We start from the raw sequence: 13969 nt of genomic DNA on the forward strand, positions 1-13969 counted from the left end.
TGACAGATTTGCAAATTAGGTAAGATATCAACATGCATGTTCCAGAAGCTTGGCCATTCAGTGGTGGGGGAAAAAAGCTTTAATGCCTAGTCTCTTCGATTTTTTTTTTTATTCATTCAACAGACATTTGAAAGAGAGGGCCTACTCTCTCTAGGTTGGGCTCTGGTGATACAAAGGAATAAGACACAGTTCTTGACTTTGAGAAACTCATAGTGCAGTCCAGAAAGCAGAAATGGAAATAAACAAAAGTAGTACAATGATAGTATTAGAGTAACCATAATAGAGCAGGGTACTGTGGGAGCATAGAGAGAGAAAATCAGGGAGGTGTCCCGCAAGCCTCCCTTAAGAATCCACTGGAGTTACAGCTAGCAAAGCAGAAGGGGGCACAGCAGGTAAAGGAGATGCTCAGCAGATTCAGAGACCTTGCTTTTAGTGAATCAAAGTGTGTTTCACTATGGCTAAGCACAGGGAACAAGTGGGGAGTGGCAAAAGATAAATTTGAAGTAGCTAGAGTGTAGATTGTAAAGAGCCTTACTTATTGTGCCATTCCACAGAATTTGGACTTTATCCTGTGTGCCGGTGCTTCTGACTTTAGTGTGGTTAAAAATTAAGGGGCTTAGAAAACTACAGAATTCTTTATCCAGACTCTGATTCTTTAGGCCCAGAGTGCAGTTCATTAATTCTTTAATTCATTCAACAAATATTTATTGAGCTCCAGTTGTGTACCAATATTATATATTGGGGGTACAGCATCATACAAGACAAAAAACATTTGGGGATGTTTTCAAGGAACTTCCTTTAAGGAATTGTGGTGTAAGTGGAACAGGAACTGTTCATTAAGAAATGATGGCAGGGTATTGAAGAATTATAAATACGGGAATACTGTAGTCAGATTTAAGTTTTAGAAAATCACTTTGCATATAAAAGATGAATTGGAAAGATGTGAGACCAGAAACAAAAGAGGAGAGTTAGGAAACTGTTAAACCGGTTCAAGAGCATTAATAATCTGGGTCTGAATGAAGACAATGGTAAAGGAGTGGACTAAAGTGGCAAAACTTAGAAAATATTTCTGAAATAGAATCAGAATAGCAGGATTTGGTGGTCTTTTGGATGGAAGTGAAGTTAATAGATTATTTTCAAACTCTTATTGACATTATTAATCTAGTGCAATAGTTACATTGCAGGGTTTTCATCCATGAAGACACTAAGAAAACCAAATTTATAATACAGAAAGACTAGAAGATATTTTGCTTAACCAGCAGTGTTCTGAAAGGAAACCTCAAAACATTTTACATTTATTTTTTGAGGTATTTAGTGAATGTTTTCATTATTCATAAAGTCATAGCTAAAGAAGATATTTTAAAGCTCATATAATCCCAGCCTTTCTTTTTATAAAGCTGTTTAGACCCAGAAGGGGGAAGGGACTTGCTTAAAGTTACCTGCCTAGCTGGTGCCACAGCCATCAATATCTGCTCTCTTCCAGGCCAGAATTCAGGCAAGTCGGGTGTATAGATGATCCTGAGCTCCATATTTTAGGTAATGAATTGTCTGCCTTCATTCTTATTTCCCTAGGGAGACAAATCTGACAAAATCAGAATTTATGAATTTTGGGAATGAGAGCCTGGGTAAATTAGTCCTTGTGTAGGAATTTACTTCAGTGCTAACTCAAGGAAAATAATGGATTGTGGGATTTTAGCCTGATGCCTTGTATTAGTTTGCTAGGGCTGCCATAATGAAGTACCACAAACTGAGTAGCTTAAGCAACAGAAATGTATAGTCTCTCAGTTCTGGAGGCCAGAAACCCAAGATGAGTATGCTGGCAGGACTTGTTCCACCTCAGGGCTGTGAGTGAGGAATCTGTTCCAGGTCCTTTTCCTTGGCTTGTAGGTAGCCTTCTCCTCCCTGTGTCTTTACATCATCTTCCCTCTACACGTCTATATCCAAATTTCCCCTTCTTATAAGAACACCAGTCGTTGTGGATTAGACCCACCTTAATGACCTCCTTTTAACTTTTCTCTGCAAAGACCCTGTCTCCAAATAAGGTCACTTTCTGAAGTACTAGGGCTTCAACATCTTAATTTGGGGTAGGATACACTTCAACTCATAATAATTTGTCCTTTTAGCTTTGGTAAGAATATACAACATTTACCAAATTAACACAGTACACTTAGCTGACCCTTGAACAAAACAGATTTGAACTGCCCAAGGACATTTACACAGTACATTTGAGTCTTGAGCTACTCAGGTTTGAACTGTGCGAGGCTACTTATATGCTGACGTTTTTCAGTAAATACTGCAACACAGCAGGTCCTCAGTTGGTTGAATCCAGCAGTGCAGAACTGTGAATTGGGCCCACTGTGAAGTTACATGCAGATTTTCCACTTCTGGAGTGAGTGTTCTGCACCCCTAATCCTGGAGTTGTTCAGAGGTCAGCTGTAGTTCCTAAAGTATTTTTGTCAGACACTGTTGAAAGTCTAGAAAGCAGTGGACCTTCTCCGCAGGGAAACACATAGACCAATCAAATTTACTGTTATTCCAGAAAATTCTTAACTGTACAAGAGTGTCATTGCAGCATTTAATTTTACACTATTTTTATTATTATTTGAGAAAAGATCATTTTACACATAACTTTTAGCCATCTGTTGTGCAAATAAAATAGGAAGCAATTCATTGAGAAGTAGCTGTTATGTAAGAGTTGCCTGTCAAAGGGTTACTTTGTGAAACATAAGTCAGTTTCTTCTTTCTGTTAGTATTATGGCACTGTCATCAGTTTATTGAGGATGGATTACAAAATAGCTCTGAAGCCATTTATATGAATTTTATTTTTTTAAGGAGATTATAATACATTTATTTGCATACAAACATAACAGCAGTCACACTTTATTTGTCTAATTGTAGCACAAACTATTTCACTGTCTTTTTAAGACATATAACATGTTATGAGTTCATCTGTATTGCTTACATTAGTGAAAATAATTCAGGATACATGTTTACTTTGCAGTTCTTGGAGGGCTTCTTGCTTCCCACCTGTGACAAACAGACCAAATCCAGTTATTTAGGTCATGCACAATTCTTATGTTCTTTGTGTGATATTGGAGGTTACAGACAGTTGGAGGTAGGTGAGGATTAGTTACTCTCCTGCAACCTTGTTGCCAGGTTATCTTGAAACAAATTATGGCACACATTAAAACATCTATTAGCAAGACAGATAAAACAGTATCATAACTTGTTCCATAAGCTCATTGAAATCCCAGTGTCCTTTCTTGCTGCTACAGCAGAACCATGCGTAAAAGATTTACCTGAAGCAAATGCAACAGTATTCTAGATGTAGGATTCTGCTGGCCATTTGATTAACTCTCTTGATTAAGAATTCTTCGAACTAGCAGCTGAGGATCCTAGACTAAGCCATTCATAAGGGTGAAGAACTTGCTAGACTTGTATATTCTTGTTCAAATGAATATTACTAAAATGTTGTAGTTAACCCAGTATCTTAAACAGCACTTATTTAATCTATGAAAAGACATTTCTGATATTCATTTTGCTAGGTAAAAGTTAGTTAAAGTGCTTAAGCCTTGAAATGTGGCTTTTGACCAAATGCTAACTAACCACGCCGGAGTGTTCAATCTCAGTCAGGACAACTGACTGCCCATAAGGTATGACCAAAATGTCACATTTATATTATACTCTATACTGAAAAGTGTTAAAGTAAATTACAGGCCACAAGACCCCACCTATATTTTTATACTGTAGTTTTATAATTTAGGAGTTTTTATACCCTCTTGTCCCTCCCTTTTTCACTTAAGTTTCTAGTTTTAGATGTCTGCCTGAACACCTACCTTTCTTTTATTCTCCCTTTTAAATTTTTTCTTATATTTTTAAAAAGTATTATATTTTGAAGAAAATGTGTAAACAATAGAGAAGCGAGCAGAAGGGGAAAAAATCACCTATCCCACTATTGAGCAATGATCATTGTTTAACATATGTTAGAAATTAAAATCCATCTGTTGTTATATATATCTACTTTCATTAAAAGGAAAACTTCCAGGATCTTATTTTATCATCTAACAGTATAACATGGATATTTCCTTGAGTCATTACCTATTTAGCAATGTGGTTACAAGAGTCCATTGTATGGCTAGACCATAATGTATTTAAATAGTTCCCTTTTGTTGGACATTTAGAATATCTCCAGTGCACTATTAAAGGCATTGCCTGACTTTGTAGATTTAATTCCTTTCTGTTTCTTTAGACCTAGTCTTGATATACCCATCTATCATTGGCTTTTAAAATGCCAATCTCCTTTTCCTTCTCTTCAGGTTTCTATTCTTAAACAGTTCTTTAATTTAGGTTCTTAAAAGTTGTAATTTTTAGCTTTTCACTAACATAACCCTTATATTTGGATAAAGTGGGTTAAAAATACTGTTTAGAATTTTTAATACTTTAATTAGCTGGATTAATATACTAACTTGTTTTAAAAAAAATTTTAGGAGTATATATCCTGGGGAAATATGGACAGAAGAAAATCAGAGAAATGCAAGAAAGGGAGGCTGCAGAATACATTGCTCAGGCACGCCGACAATATCATTTTGAAAGTAACCAGAGGACTTGCAATATGACAGGTAAGGCAAAGAGACATATTTATACATGTATAAAGTTGTTTGATGATTTATATTAATTTGCATACCTGCAGGACCAAAGTTAGAAGAAAAGGAAAAAATGATAAATCTAACAAGTATTTACATGATTTAACAGAAATACATCATTTAATGTGGATTTTAAAAATCAATATGTTAATATGCAACATAAATACTTGTTCATTCATTTTATTTATTCAATCAACAGAGTACTCAGCCCTAGGGAAACAGAAGGTGAACAATTGAAAAAAAAAAAGCCTGACTGTCAGAGTTTGTATGCTAGTGAGAGAAAAAAGATGGTAGACAACAGATAAATAACTTTAGGCAGTGATGACTGCTTGTAAGGAGAATGAGCTGTGTGAGGGGTGGGGATGCTCTTTAACGTTGGGCAACCAGGAGAGTCAGGCCTCTTTAAGGAGGTGACATTTGCAGAGAAATTAAGTGGTACAATGGAGGAAGCCATGCAAAATGCCTGAAGTGGGAAAAAGCTTGGCATATTTGTGAAATAGCAAACAGGCTGTATAGCTAGAGTAGCATGAGCGGTGGAAGAAGAGTGATAGGAGATAAGGCTGCAGGAGTGCACCTGATGCCCTTGGGCCATATATGTCATAGTAAAGAATTTCTTACATTTACAAGGCACCTAGAGACCTGTAAGTCTAGCACAGTAGTATACACTCAGTGTTAATCAGTGGTAATAATTTAATCTCCAGAGCCAGAAACCTACTGGGAGGATGCTATAACAAAATCAGCTGCCCATATTTTTGAAGAAAACTAGGTGTTATGTTATAATCGGCATAACTCCTTAAAGAATTAGTTCTCAAATCCATGTCAAACTTGTTTTTCTTTTTTATAGTTTGAAGCTTACTCCTTTTCTACCATTTCTTTCAATAACAATTAAGTTAGAAAAAATTTATAAAGTTAGGTTCTCTTTGTTCAATTTTAAAAGTAGAATTTTTTTAAGGTTGAAAGAACTCTATTTTTAGTTCTGTCTCATTTGATAGATAAAGAAGCTGGAATTAAGAAAGTTAAGAGATACATTCTGTTACAGCTGGAGTACGATTTTTTTTTTTTTTTTTTTTTTGCCACACCCTGAGGCATGCGAGATCTTAGTTCCCCCACCAGGGATAGAACCCGTGCCCCCTGCGTTGGGAGCACAGTCTTAACCACTGAACCAACAGGAAAGTCCCATGATTTTTAATGTTTGAAATAGTAATACTTCAATCTATAAAGTAAAAATTTATCATACGTGCTGTATAAAATGGCAGCTCAGATAAGGTACAGTAAGTAAGAGCACGGGCTCAAGGGTGAGGCAGATCTGGTTCCATTCCTAGTTTTGTCTGTAATATCTGTGTCTTTGGGCAAATCTAAATCTAGTTCTTTCCTCTATAAAATGATCATCATAAAACCCACTTCATAAATGTTTTATGAGAATGTGATGAGATAATTCATATAAAGTGCTTGGTACATAATAAATACTCAGTAACTGGTAACTTTTTTAAAATTACACAGTTCTTTAAGTCAGTGTTTAGCATTCAGTGTAGTGGTACTACCAAGGATATTGTAATGAATTTTTAGAGGATAAGAACAGTTCATTTCTTTTTTTTTCTTTTTTTTCTTTTTTTTTTTTTAATTGAATGAAAGATTCTTTAAATTCTGTAGTGCTTTACAGTTTTCCAAAGTTTCACACACATGATTTCATATAGGCCTGTAATAAGCCTTTCTTTTTTCCTCACCCCTGTATTGCCCCTGCCCTCTTCCCTCTCCCCACTGGTAACCAATAGTTTAAGAACAGTTCATTTCTAGTTATTACTCAGTTTTTCAAAAAAATGGAAAAAGCTAACTTCTGGGGTCTTAAAATACAGTTGGACATGGAGCCTTGTGTCAGTTTAGGTGCTCTGGGAAGCACAGCTAAGATGGATTAGATGTGCAGGAGACTGACTAGGGGAAACACCCATGCAGAATAAAAGGAAGGGAGCAGAAGTAAGCCAGGAAAGCCTTTAGACCACAGTACAGGTCTGATACTTGTGAATAGAGTGGGCAAAGGAAGGAGGGTTAGGTGAGAAGAGTCTCTGACTACTGCACAGTTTTAAGAAACTTTTGGCAGGCCAGTTGGGAGTCCTCAAGCCTGAGCTCCCCAGTAGAGGAGTCCGTCAGGAATGGGCCTGCTTAGGTATCCCCACCAAGCACTGTCATTGGCTGAGAGCAGTGTACATCTGGAGGGGTGGCAGCTGGAGCTGTCAGTTAATTATGCTCCTCCCAGCAGAAGATGTGAGTAGCACATTTCCGTGACCATCACACCCCTCAGATGAATAAATAGCTGACATAGGCAGTGAAAACTAAAATGTGGTGCTAAGAGCCAAAATATAGGTTCACTGAGAAAATTTCCAAATCAGCTTTCTGATATGTATTGATAATAGGGTTACAAATCATATAATTAAATTTCTATTCTTTTAAATAAGATGTAATGGACATAATAAAAAATTTAGTGCTTTTAGGTAAATATAATTAGTTTTTTAACCCAAGAAGTTGGCCCCAGCTTGAAAGATAGCATCTACTGGAATGCTTCTGTGCCCTGCCCATTGACTTTGCCATCTTCATGATTTTACTAAAGATTTGGGAGGAGAGCTTATTAAATTTACACATGACACCATACTTGGGTGCATAACTGACCAAAAATGAAGTTTTGGGATGCAAAATAGTCTAGTCCCATTTAAGTGCTAAACTGGGACAATGAAAGAATTGTCCTGCATTGAAAGTCAATTGTACTGATTCAGAATGATCCAAGCTTGCTTAGAAGCAGGATGTATGAGTAAAGGTTGGGAATTCTAGTTGAGCATAAGCTTGTTATGAACAGAGTATGATGTGACTTCTAGAAATACAAATTTAATCTTAGAGTGCAGTAATGAACTCTGTGGTTCAGCTCAGAGGTAGTTATAACACACTCTGTGGTAGTCAGAGCACAGTCCATTTCTGCCTTTCACATATTAAAAAGATACAAACTGGAACGTGTCAGGAGAAGCCAAATAAGGGTAATAATAAGAAGAGCTAACACTTATTGAGCATTTCCATGTGTAAAGAAGCACTGTTCTAAATGCCTTTTATCCTTAATCCTTACAGCAGTCCTGTAAGGTAAATCTACTATCATCCTCAGATAAGGAAACTGAGGCACAGAGAGGTTAAATAATTTGCTCAGGGTCAAACAGATTCAAGGCTGGTGAAGGGTTGTCCTGTGATTTGTGGTTGGACTCGGAGTGTTTATCATGGAGACCAGATGGCTAAAGCAAGACATGAAAGCTGTATTCAGCCCAATACAGAATTTTATTTGTTCAGTGTTAGTACAGATGGCTAGAAGAGAAGAGTAGCCTTGTCTTTGGCTGCATATGCTGAAGTGGAAAGTCAGAAGCTCTTATCTCTCAGGAGAATTATTGAAGAGACTCCTCTTAAATCATGTTGTTATACCACATAATCTTTAAAGTTCCCTACCTACTCCTTTTTCTGAATGTAGGACTCTAGCGTGGCTTTTTCTTGGTAAGATAAAATATCATGTTTAGGTTAGATATATATATCACGGACACTAAGAGAAAACCACGTTTTACATTGACTCTGAGCTGCTACTTTAGTTAGTGGTCTAAATAACTTAGGTGATTTAATCATACACCTTGGGGAAACATGCTGAAGCTACACAGTGCAGCACTGAAATAAATGTTTAAATTAAGTTAAAAGCTGAATTTTCTATAGAAAAAAAAAAACAGGGACTTCCCTGGTGGTGCAGAAGTTAAGAATCCACCTGCCAGTGCAGGGGACACAGGTTCGATCCCTGATCCAGAAAGATCCCACATGCTACGAAGCAGCTAAGCCCGTGGACCACAACTACTGAGCCTACACGCTGCAACTACTGAAGCCTGCTCGCCTAGAGCCTGTGCTCTGCAACAAGAGAAGCCACCGCAATGAGAAACCGGCACACCACAACAAATAGTAGTCCCCACTCACCATAACTAGAGAAGGCCAGCGTGCAGCAACGAAAACCCATCGCAGCCAAAAATAAAAATAAACAAATAATAAAATTTAAAAACAAAACAAACAAAAAAACCCCACATGGATCTTGTAATAATGTTTTGCCTTGTCAAGAAGTAAAAATCATACGCTAAAGTTTTCCCTTTTACAGTATGGCATTTGTAATCTCTTGATATTTTTTCATTTTGTTATCATTACTTCTTTAGTGTTAGAAATTCATTTTAAATTTATGTATGTACATTTCGCCAACATTTCTTATACCATGCGTAGAGCCATAAATAAACTCCCATAAATTACATACAGTCTTTTTTTCCATAGAGTATTATATCTTATTTTATCTTCATGTTGGTATTTGGAGTTACAGGCAGTAGCCGTTGTCAAAACCAAAACTACAGCTCGGCAGCTCTTAATTCTTAGCCTGATGCACTTTTGTCTAGATTATAACAATTGCTTTGTAGTAAAAATAAATAAATAAATGTTTTCTAAAGTTAGAAATAAAATGTGAAGCAAAAAGTATAGCTAAAGACAAAAAAGCATTTTATTAAATCGGAAATAAACATTTATTGTAAAAGATCTGAGGGAAAAAAAGAATTATCCATAATCCGTAGCCCAAAGACCAACACTGTTAACATTTGGGAATAATTCTTCCCATTCTTTCTTCTACATGTACTTGTTTACATCACTATGATCATAATATGTATATGCATAACTTTGCTTCATGTGAGCAGATAAATGATTTATTAGTATGTAATTGGTTTTTATTATTAATAATAATTTGAAAACTCTAGCCCTGACCTTCCCTCCCAGCCCTTGCTAGTTGCTAGTCCTGTCATAGAGCCTAAACCAATGTGCCTATCTCAGTGAGGGCAGTCCTATTGCTTGTGACCTTTTTAATTTTCCATTTGTATTACAGTGCTGTCCATGCTTCCAACACTGAGAGAGGCTGTAATGCAGCAACTCAATTCAGAGAGCCTTACAGCTCTGCTAAAAAACAGGTAAGTGCAGGTTACAGCAATTCTCATTTATACACTGCACTGAAAGTTCATAAACTGTAACAAATACTTTTCAAAAGTCTTTGTTTCCTTATTTTTCTTTCTAATTAAAGTTTATAATACACAGGCTCATTTAGAAAAAAATACTAACAGTATCATTGAGTTCATATTTTGTCCATTTATTTATGCTCTACCTTGATGTGCAAAGTATTTAGGGTGACAATATCTGTGTGTTTTCTGTTTTTCATATGAAGAGATCTTCTGTCACTTTAACATTTATTCAGAAATTTAATTATTGAGTACTTAGGGAATGTGTTCCTGAACCAGATGTTATACTAACAAACACAGTAAACATAAATGGTGTTCTTTCTTGGTGACTCTGTTTCCTGTAATGCCCTATGTTCCCTGTGTTTTGAGGGATTCAAGATAATTGTAATTCCTCCTTTGGAATTATCATAATTCAAGACATATTATGGTTAGTCTGTGGTATAAGTACAAGCAAACTGTGGGGAGAAAATGTGAGAGGCTAGAGAACAAAGGGATTTGATGGGTAATTTTGATGGGTAATCCTGGATAGCTTTAAAGAAAAGGCATGAGCTCTCTTTTCTTTATACACAGAGAGGAGAATTTCTTAAATTCTTGGAAGGTTAAGATGGGCAACAGTTCTCCTTATTGCCTGTTTCCTCTTTAAATATCTCCATGTTATTTTTTCTTGCCTTCCTTTTGATTTGAAATTACTTTTTGCAATTTGGGGGAGAAATGTCCATCTGAAAAGTATTTGCATAAAGAAGAGCTTGAGCCCTTACAAAGTGTGATTAAGTAAGGCCTCCAGTCTTATGACTGCCTTTTTTTGTATTGATTTTCAGTCAACTCTGGTCTTACATAAGCCTGTCAAGCAAGTTAACTTTCTTCTTAAACTAATTGTGATAACAAATCAAAAATAAATGAAAGATTTGATAGTCTTATTCTATTGGTTTTATAGTAGCAAATAAACAACCATCGCTGTTTTTAATATTTGGCATTTTTATTGATGATTGATAATGGCAGTGAAGATTCATTGGCCCAGAATCTTAAACATCCTTCATCACAGGAGAGGTAGAATACTTTCAAAGGAGCAGTTTAATTCTTAAACATATTTTGGTAACATTAAAGAGTTTGGTTGTATTTAACTTGGAGTTGATTTCCATCAGACAAATCATTTGAAAGGAATCTTGGTATAGAAAGTTCTTTTCTCTGTTCTTCTACATGGGTTTGGAATTAGAATCTTTTAAAAAGATAAGGTGAATTTTTTTCATTTTTTATAAATGTGTACCTTAAAAATGATTACCACAATCAAGCTAATTAACATATCCATCGCCTCACGTAGTTACCATTTTTTTGGTGTGTGGTGAGACCACTTGAAGCTGTTCTCAGGAAATTTCAAGTATATGAAAGCATTATTATTAACCGTATTCACCATGTTGTACGTTAGGTCTCATAACTCAATTAAATCTTCTTTTAAGTCTGATAGTGGTGAATATCAATGTCCTACATGGCTATAGTTCTGTCCTGTCCCACCAAAATCACACCTAATATGTACAGTTCCAAGACACATATCCTAATTTGCTTCCATAGCCTGCTATTGAGCACTTCCTGTATTAAAATTTTGGAACTGCTGTTTTCTTATCTTGTTTCATTTAGAATTTCTATAAGAATCACTTTGAAATTTATCTTAGGTAGCATTCAAAAGATACGATATAATTGCATTAAAATACCTTGAATTATGGTTGATTCCCAGTTAATATGGGACTAAAATACGGTATTCTGCCACAAGGCCTGAACAGTAGCATAAGGTGGCATAAGGGCCTGGTAGGATTTTCTCCATGTAGCTACCAAATTTGTGCCATCTAGGAAAGGGATACATGATGCTCTACAGTCTCTCAGGTGGCAGAGAAAGATAAGAGGCTAGTAATATCCCACAACTGTAATGGTAACTAAACTTCTTATTGGAATGTAAATTTATGTCTGATTATAATAATAAGGAATATGGGATTATATTTTGCATATCTTTGTGGTTTTTTAATTTCATTTTTCTAGTAATTTATTTTTATTGTATTTTATAAAAGTGTTCATCTGTGACAGATTGGAAATAAAAAAAAAACTGATTCTACCACAAAGGTGATTTCAAAAGCACTGAACTCCATCCGCATAGTACATACACTCAGTGGAGTGCTATGCCGTGTTTCTGTTTGTTTGTTTGTTTGTTTTTAAAAAAAGATGGCTATATCTGTATACTATTACGGAATGATCTCCAGGATTATTGTTATATTTTTTTTAAAGGTAAAGGAAAATGTGTATAGTATGCTACCATTTATCTAAGGCGGTAGATATGAATATATACACATATATGCCTGTATAAAGCAAAACAATGGAAAGTTAAAAGTATGTTTTTTTAATAGTTACCTATGAAGAAGAAAAAGAATAAAGGTGGGTAGGAACAGACTTCTTTGAATATACTGTGTTGTATAAATTTGAGTTTGGAACCATGTAAATATTTTATATATTTATGAAACTATGTTTAGTGTTTAAAAAGCAATGTCTAAAAAATGATAGTAAAATAAATGAATCAATGAGATTGTTAAAAAAACCCAGTGGTCCTAATTTTGAATTAGAAGTAACAAAATGAATTCATGATGTATTTTATCTCTTTGAATATATACTCAAATAAATAAATAAATACATATATTTACTAGCTTGGTCTACTAAAAAGGCTTAGAAATAATGACCTACCCAGTAGCAATGAACATCCTTAATCAAAGTTTGCAGTCTCAGACAACTATATTCTGCTACTAGGAACCAGGAGTCTCAGAGAAACGGATGATTTCAGATTTGCAGCAAGAATTTAATGAGATGAACCCAGGACAGCTTTTTATGTCAGGAAATAAGGAAGCTGTCAAAGACTAAAGGGGTCGTGTCTAAAGAACTTAGGAACTAACCTGAATAGTCCCACAGTGGTCAAAGAAGGGCAGTTTGAACATCAATAAGGATGATAACTACAGTGGGTGGAAACACACCGAGCATACATTTAAATGCATGTCTTTGTAATGATACTTTTAAACCAAAAATGTCATTACTTACCTTTGATGAATTATAGAACCTGCTTCATTATTTGTAAAAGAGTAAATAAGGGAAAGAAATAAATATTATTCCTGCTTTTCCAGTATAATTTTATAATACACATATGCTCAGAAAGGAGAGAAGGCCTGGAAGGATGTGCACTGGTATACTAGTGACAGTGGTTGTAATCATCAGTGACTGAGATTACAGTTGCTTTTACTGTATTTTATGGGCTTTGTTTCGGCATTTATCCTGTGATAAAATATAGTTAACTATAAAGCTGTAAAATTCAGAGTTTTCTATTAGATTACCTAGATTATTATTTTCATATTTTCTGATATTTTTCTTTAGGCCTTCAAACAAGCTAGAAATATGGGAGGATCTGAAGATAATAAGTAAGCCTACATATTCTGTGTAACAGCACAGCCTTAAAATATTTTTAATGAAAAGTTTTTGTGCTCTATTATGTGGGTGACTCTTCTTTACCTACCTCTTAGAGTTGTTGTCAGGATTAAATAATTCTCATAAAAGCAAGTAGATCAATGTCTGGTCATAGAAACTATTCAGTAAATGTTAGTGGTGGTGGTGGTGGTATTATTACTGTTGTGATAATATATAAACCTGTCCTATGCTAAATACATATGTGTATATTAGGTACTGATATCTGTAATATACCTCAAAGGAAGTTTTTACTCCAACCCAGATAGTAATTTTACTTTGATATTGTATGCAAACTTTGATTAGTGATAAAAATTTGAAACAAAAAGCTGCCCTAGAATAGATAGATGTATCTCTCTCCCTGTCTCAGAACTTCATACTCTATCATGATTCCTATGTTTTCCTGTCCATTCAGCTAATCCTTATCAACCAAATCATGCTTAAACTTTGCCTGTTTGAAAATGAGCTAAACCTTTGTGGTACCCTGTATTTCCTTTCAGCTGTTGTACTTTCTCACATCTCTTGTATAATATGAAAGATTCTACATTCCCTTTCTTTCCTTCTTTACTCCTACTCACTCACACCGAGAGCCTGGTTTCCACTCCTATATCTCCAACCAAGCAGATGTCACAAGCATCAGTAGTAACTTCTGTGTTGCTAAATCCACTGGACATTTTCCTCCTACTAGACCTCTCAGCCAGAGTCAATACCTTTCTCTCTCCTCTGTTTTGAGCACTCTCTCCGAGGCAGTTGTGAAGCCTGATCTCTGGGTGTTTCCCTGAATTTCTGTACCTT

The 13969-nt window shown here is 35.4% G+C and overlaps 1 protein-coding gene across 1 annotated transcript in view; it reads left to right on the plus strand.

Annotated features, from left to right (window-relative positions):
• The window catches only part of PEX3 (peroxisomal biogenesis factor 3), a 28603-nt gene that overhangs the window by 2766 nt on the left and 11868 nt on the right, over positions 1-13969 (plus strand). Inside the window, exons 2-4 of the mRNA XM_057738566.1 lie at positions 4488-4619; positions 9562-9643; positions 13088-13131. Coding sequence (XP_057594549.1) covers positions 4488-4619; positions 9562-9643; positions 13088-13131 — 258 coding nt within the window. The remainder of the gene's footprint in view (positions 1-4487; positions 4620-9561; positions 9644-13087; positions 13132-13969) is intronic.

The sequence above is a fragment of the Hippopotamus amphibius genome, chromosome 6, assembly GCF_030028045.1.
Source record: "Hippopotamus amphibius kiboko isolate mHipAmp2 chromosome 6, mHipAmp2.hap2, whole genome shotgun sequence".
Classification (NCBI taxonomy): Eukaryota; Metazoa; Chordata; class Mammalia; order Artiodactyla; family Hippopotamidae; genus Hippopotamus; species Hippopotamus amphibius.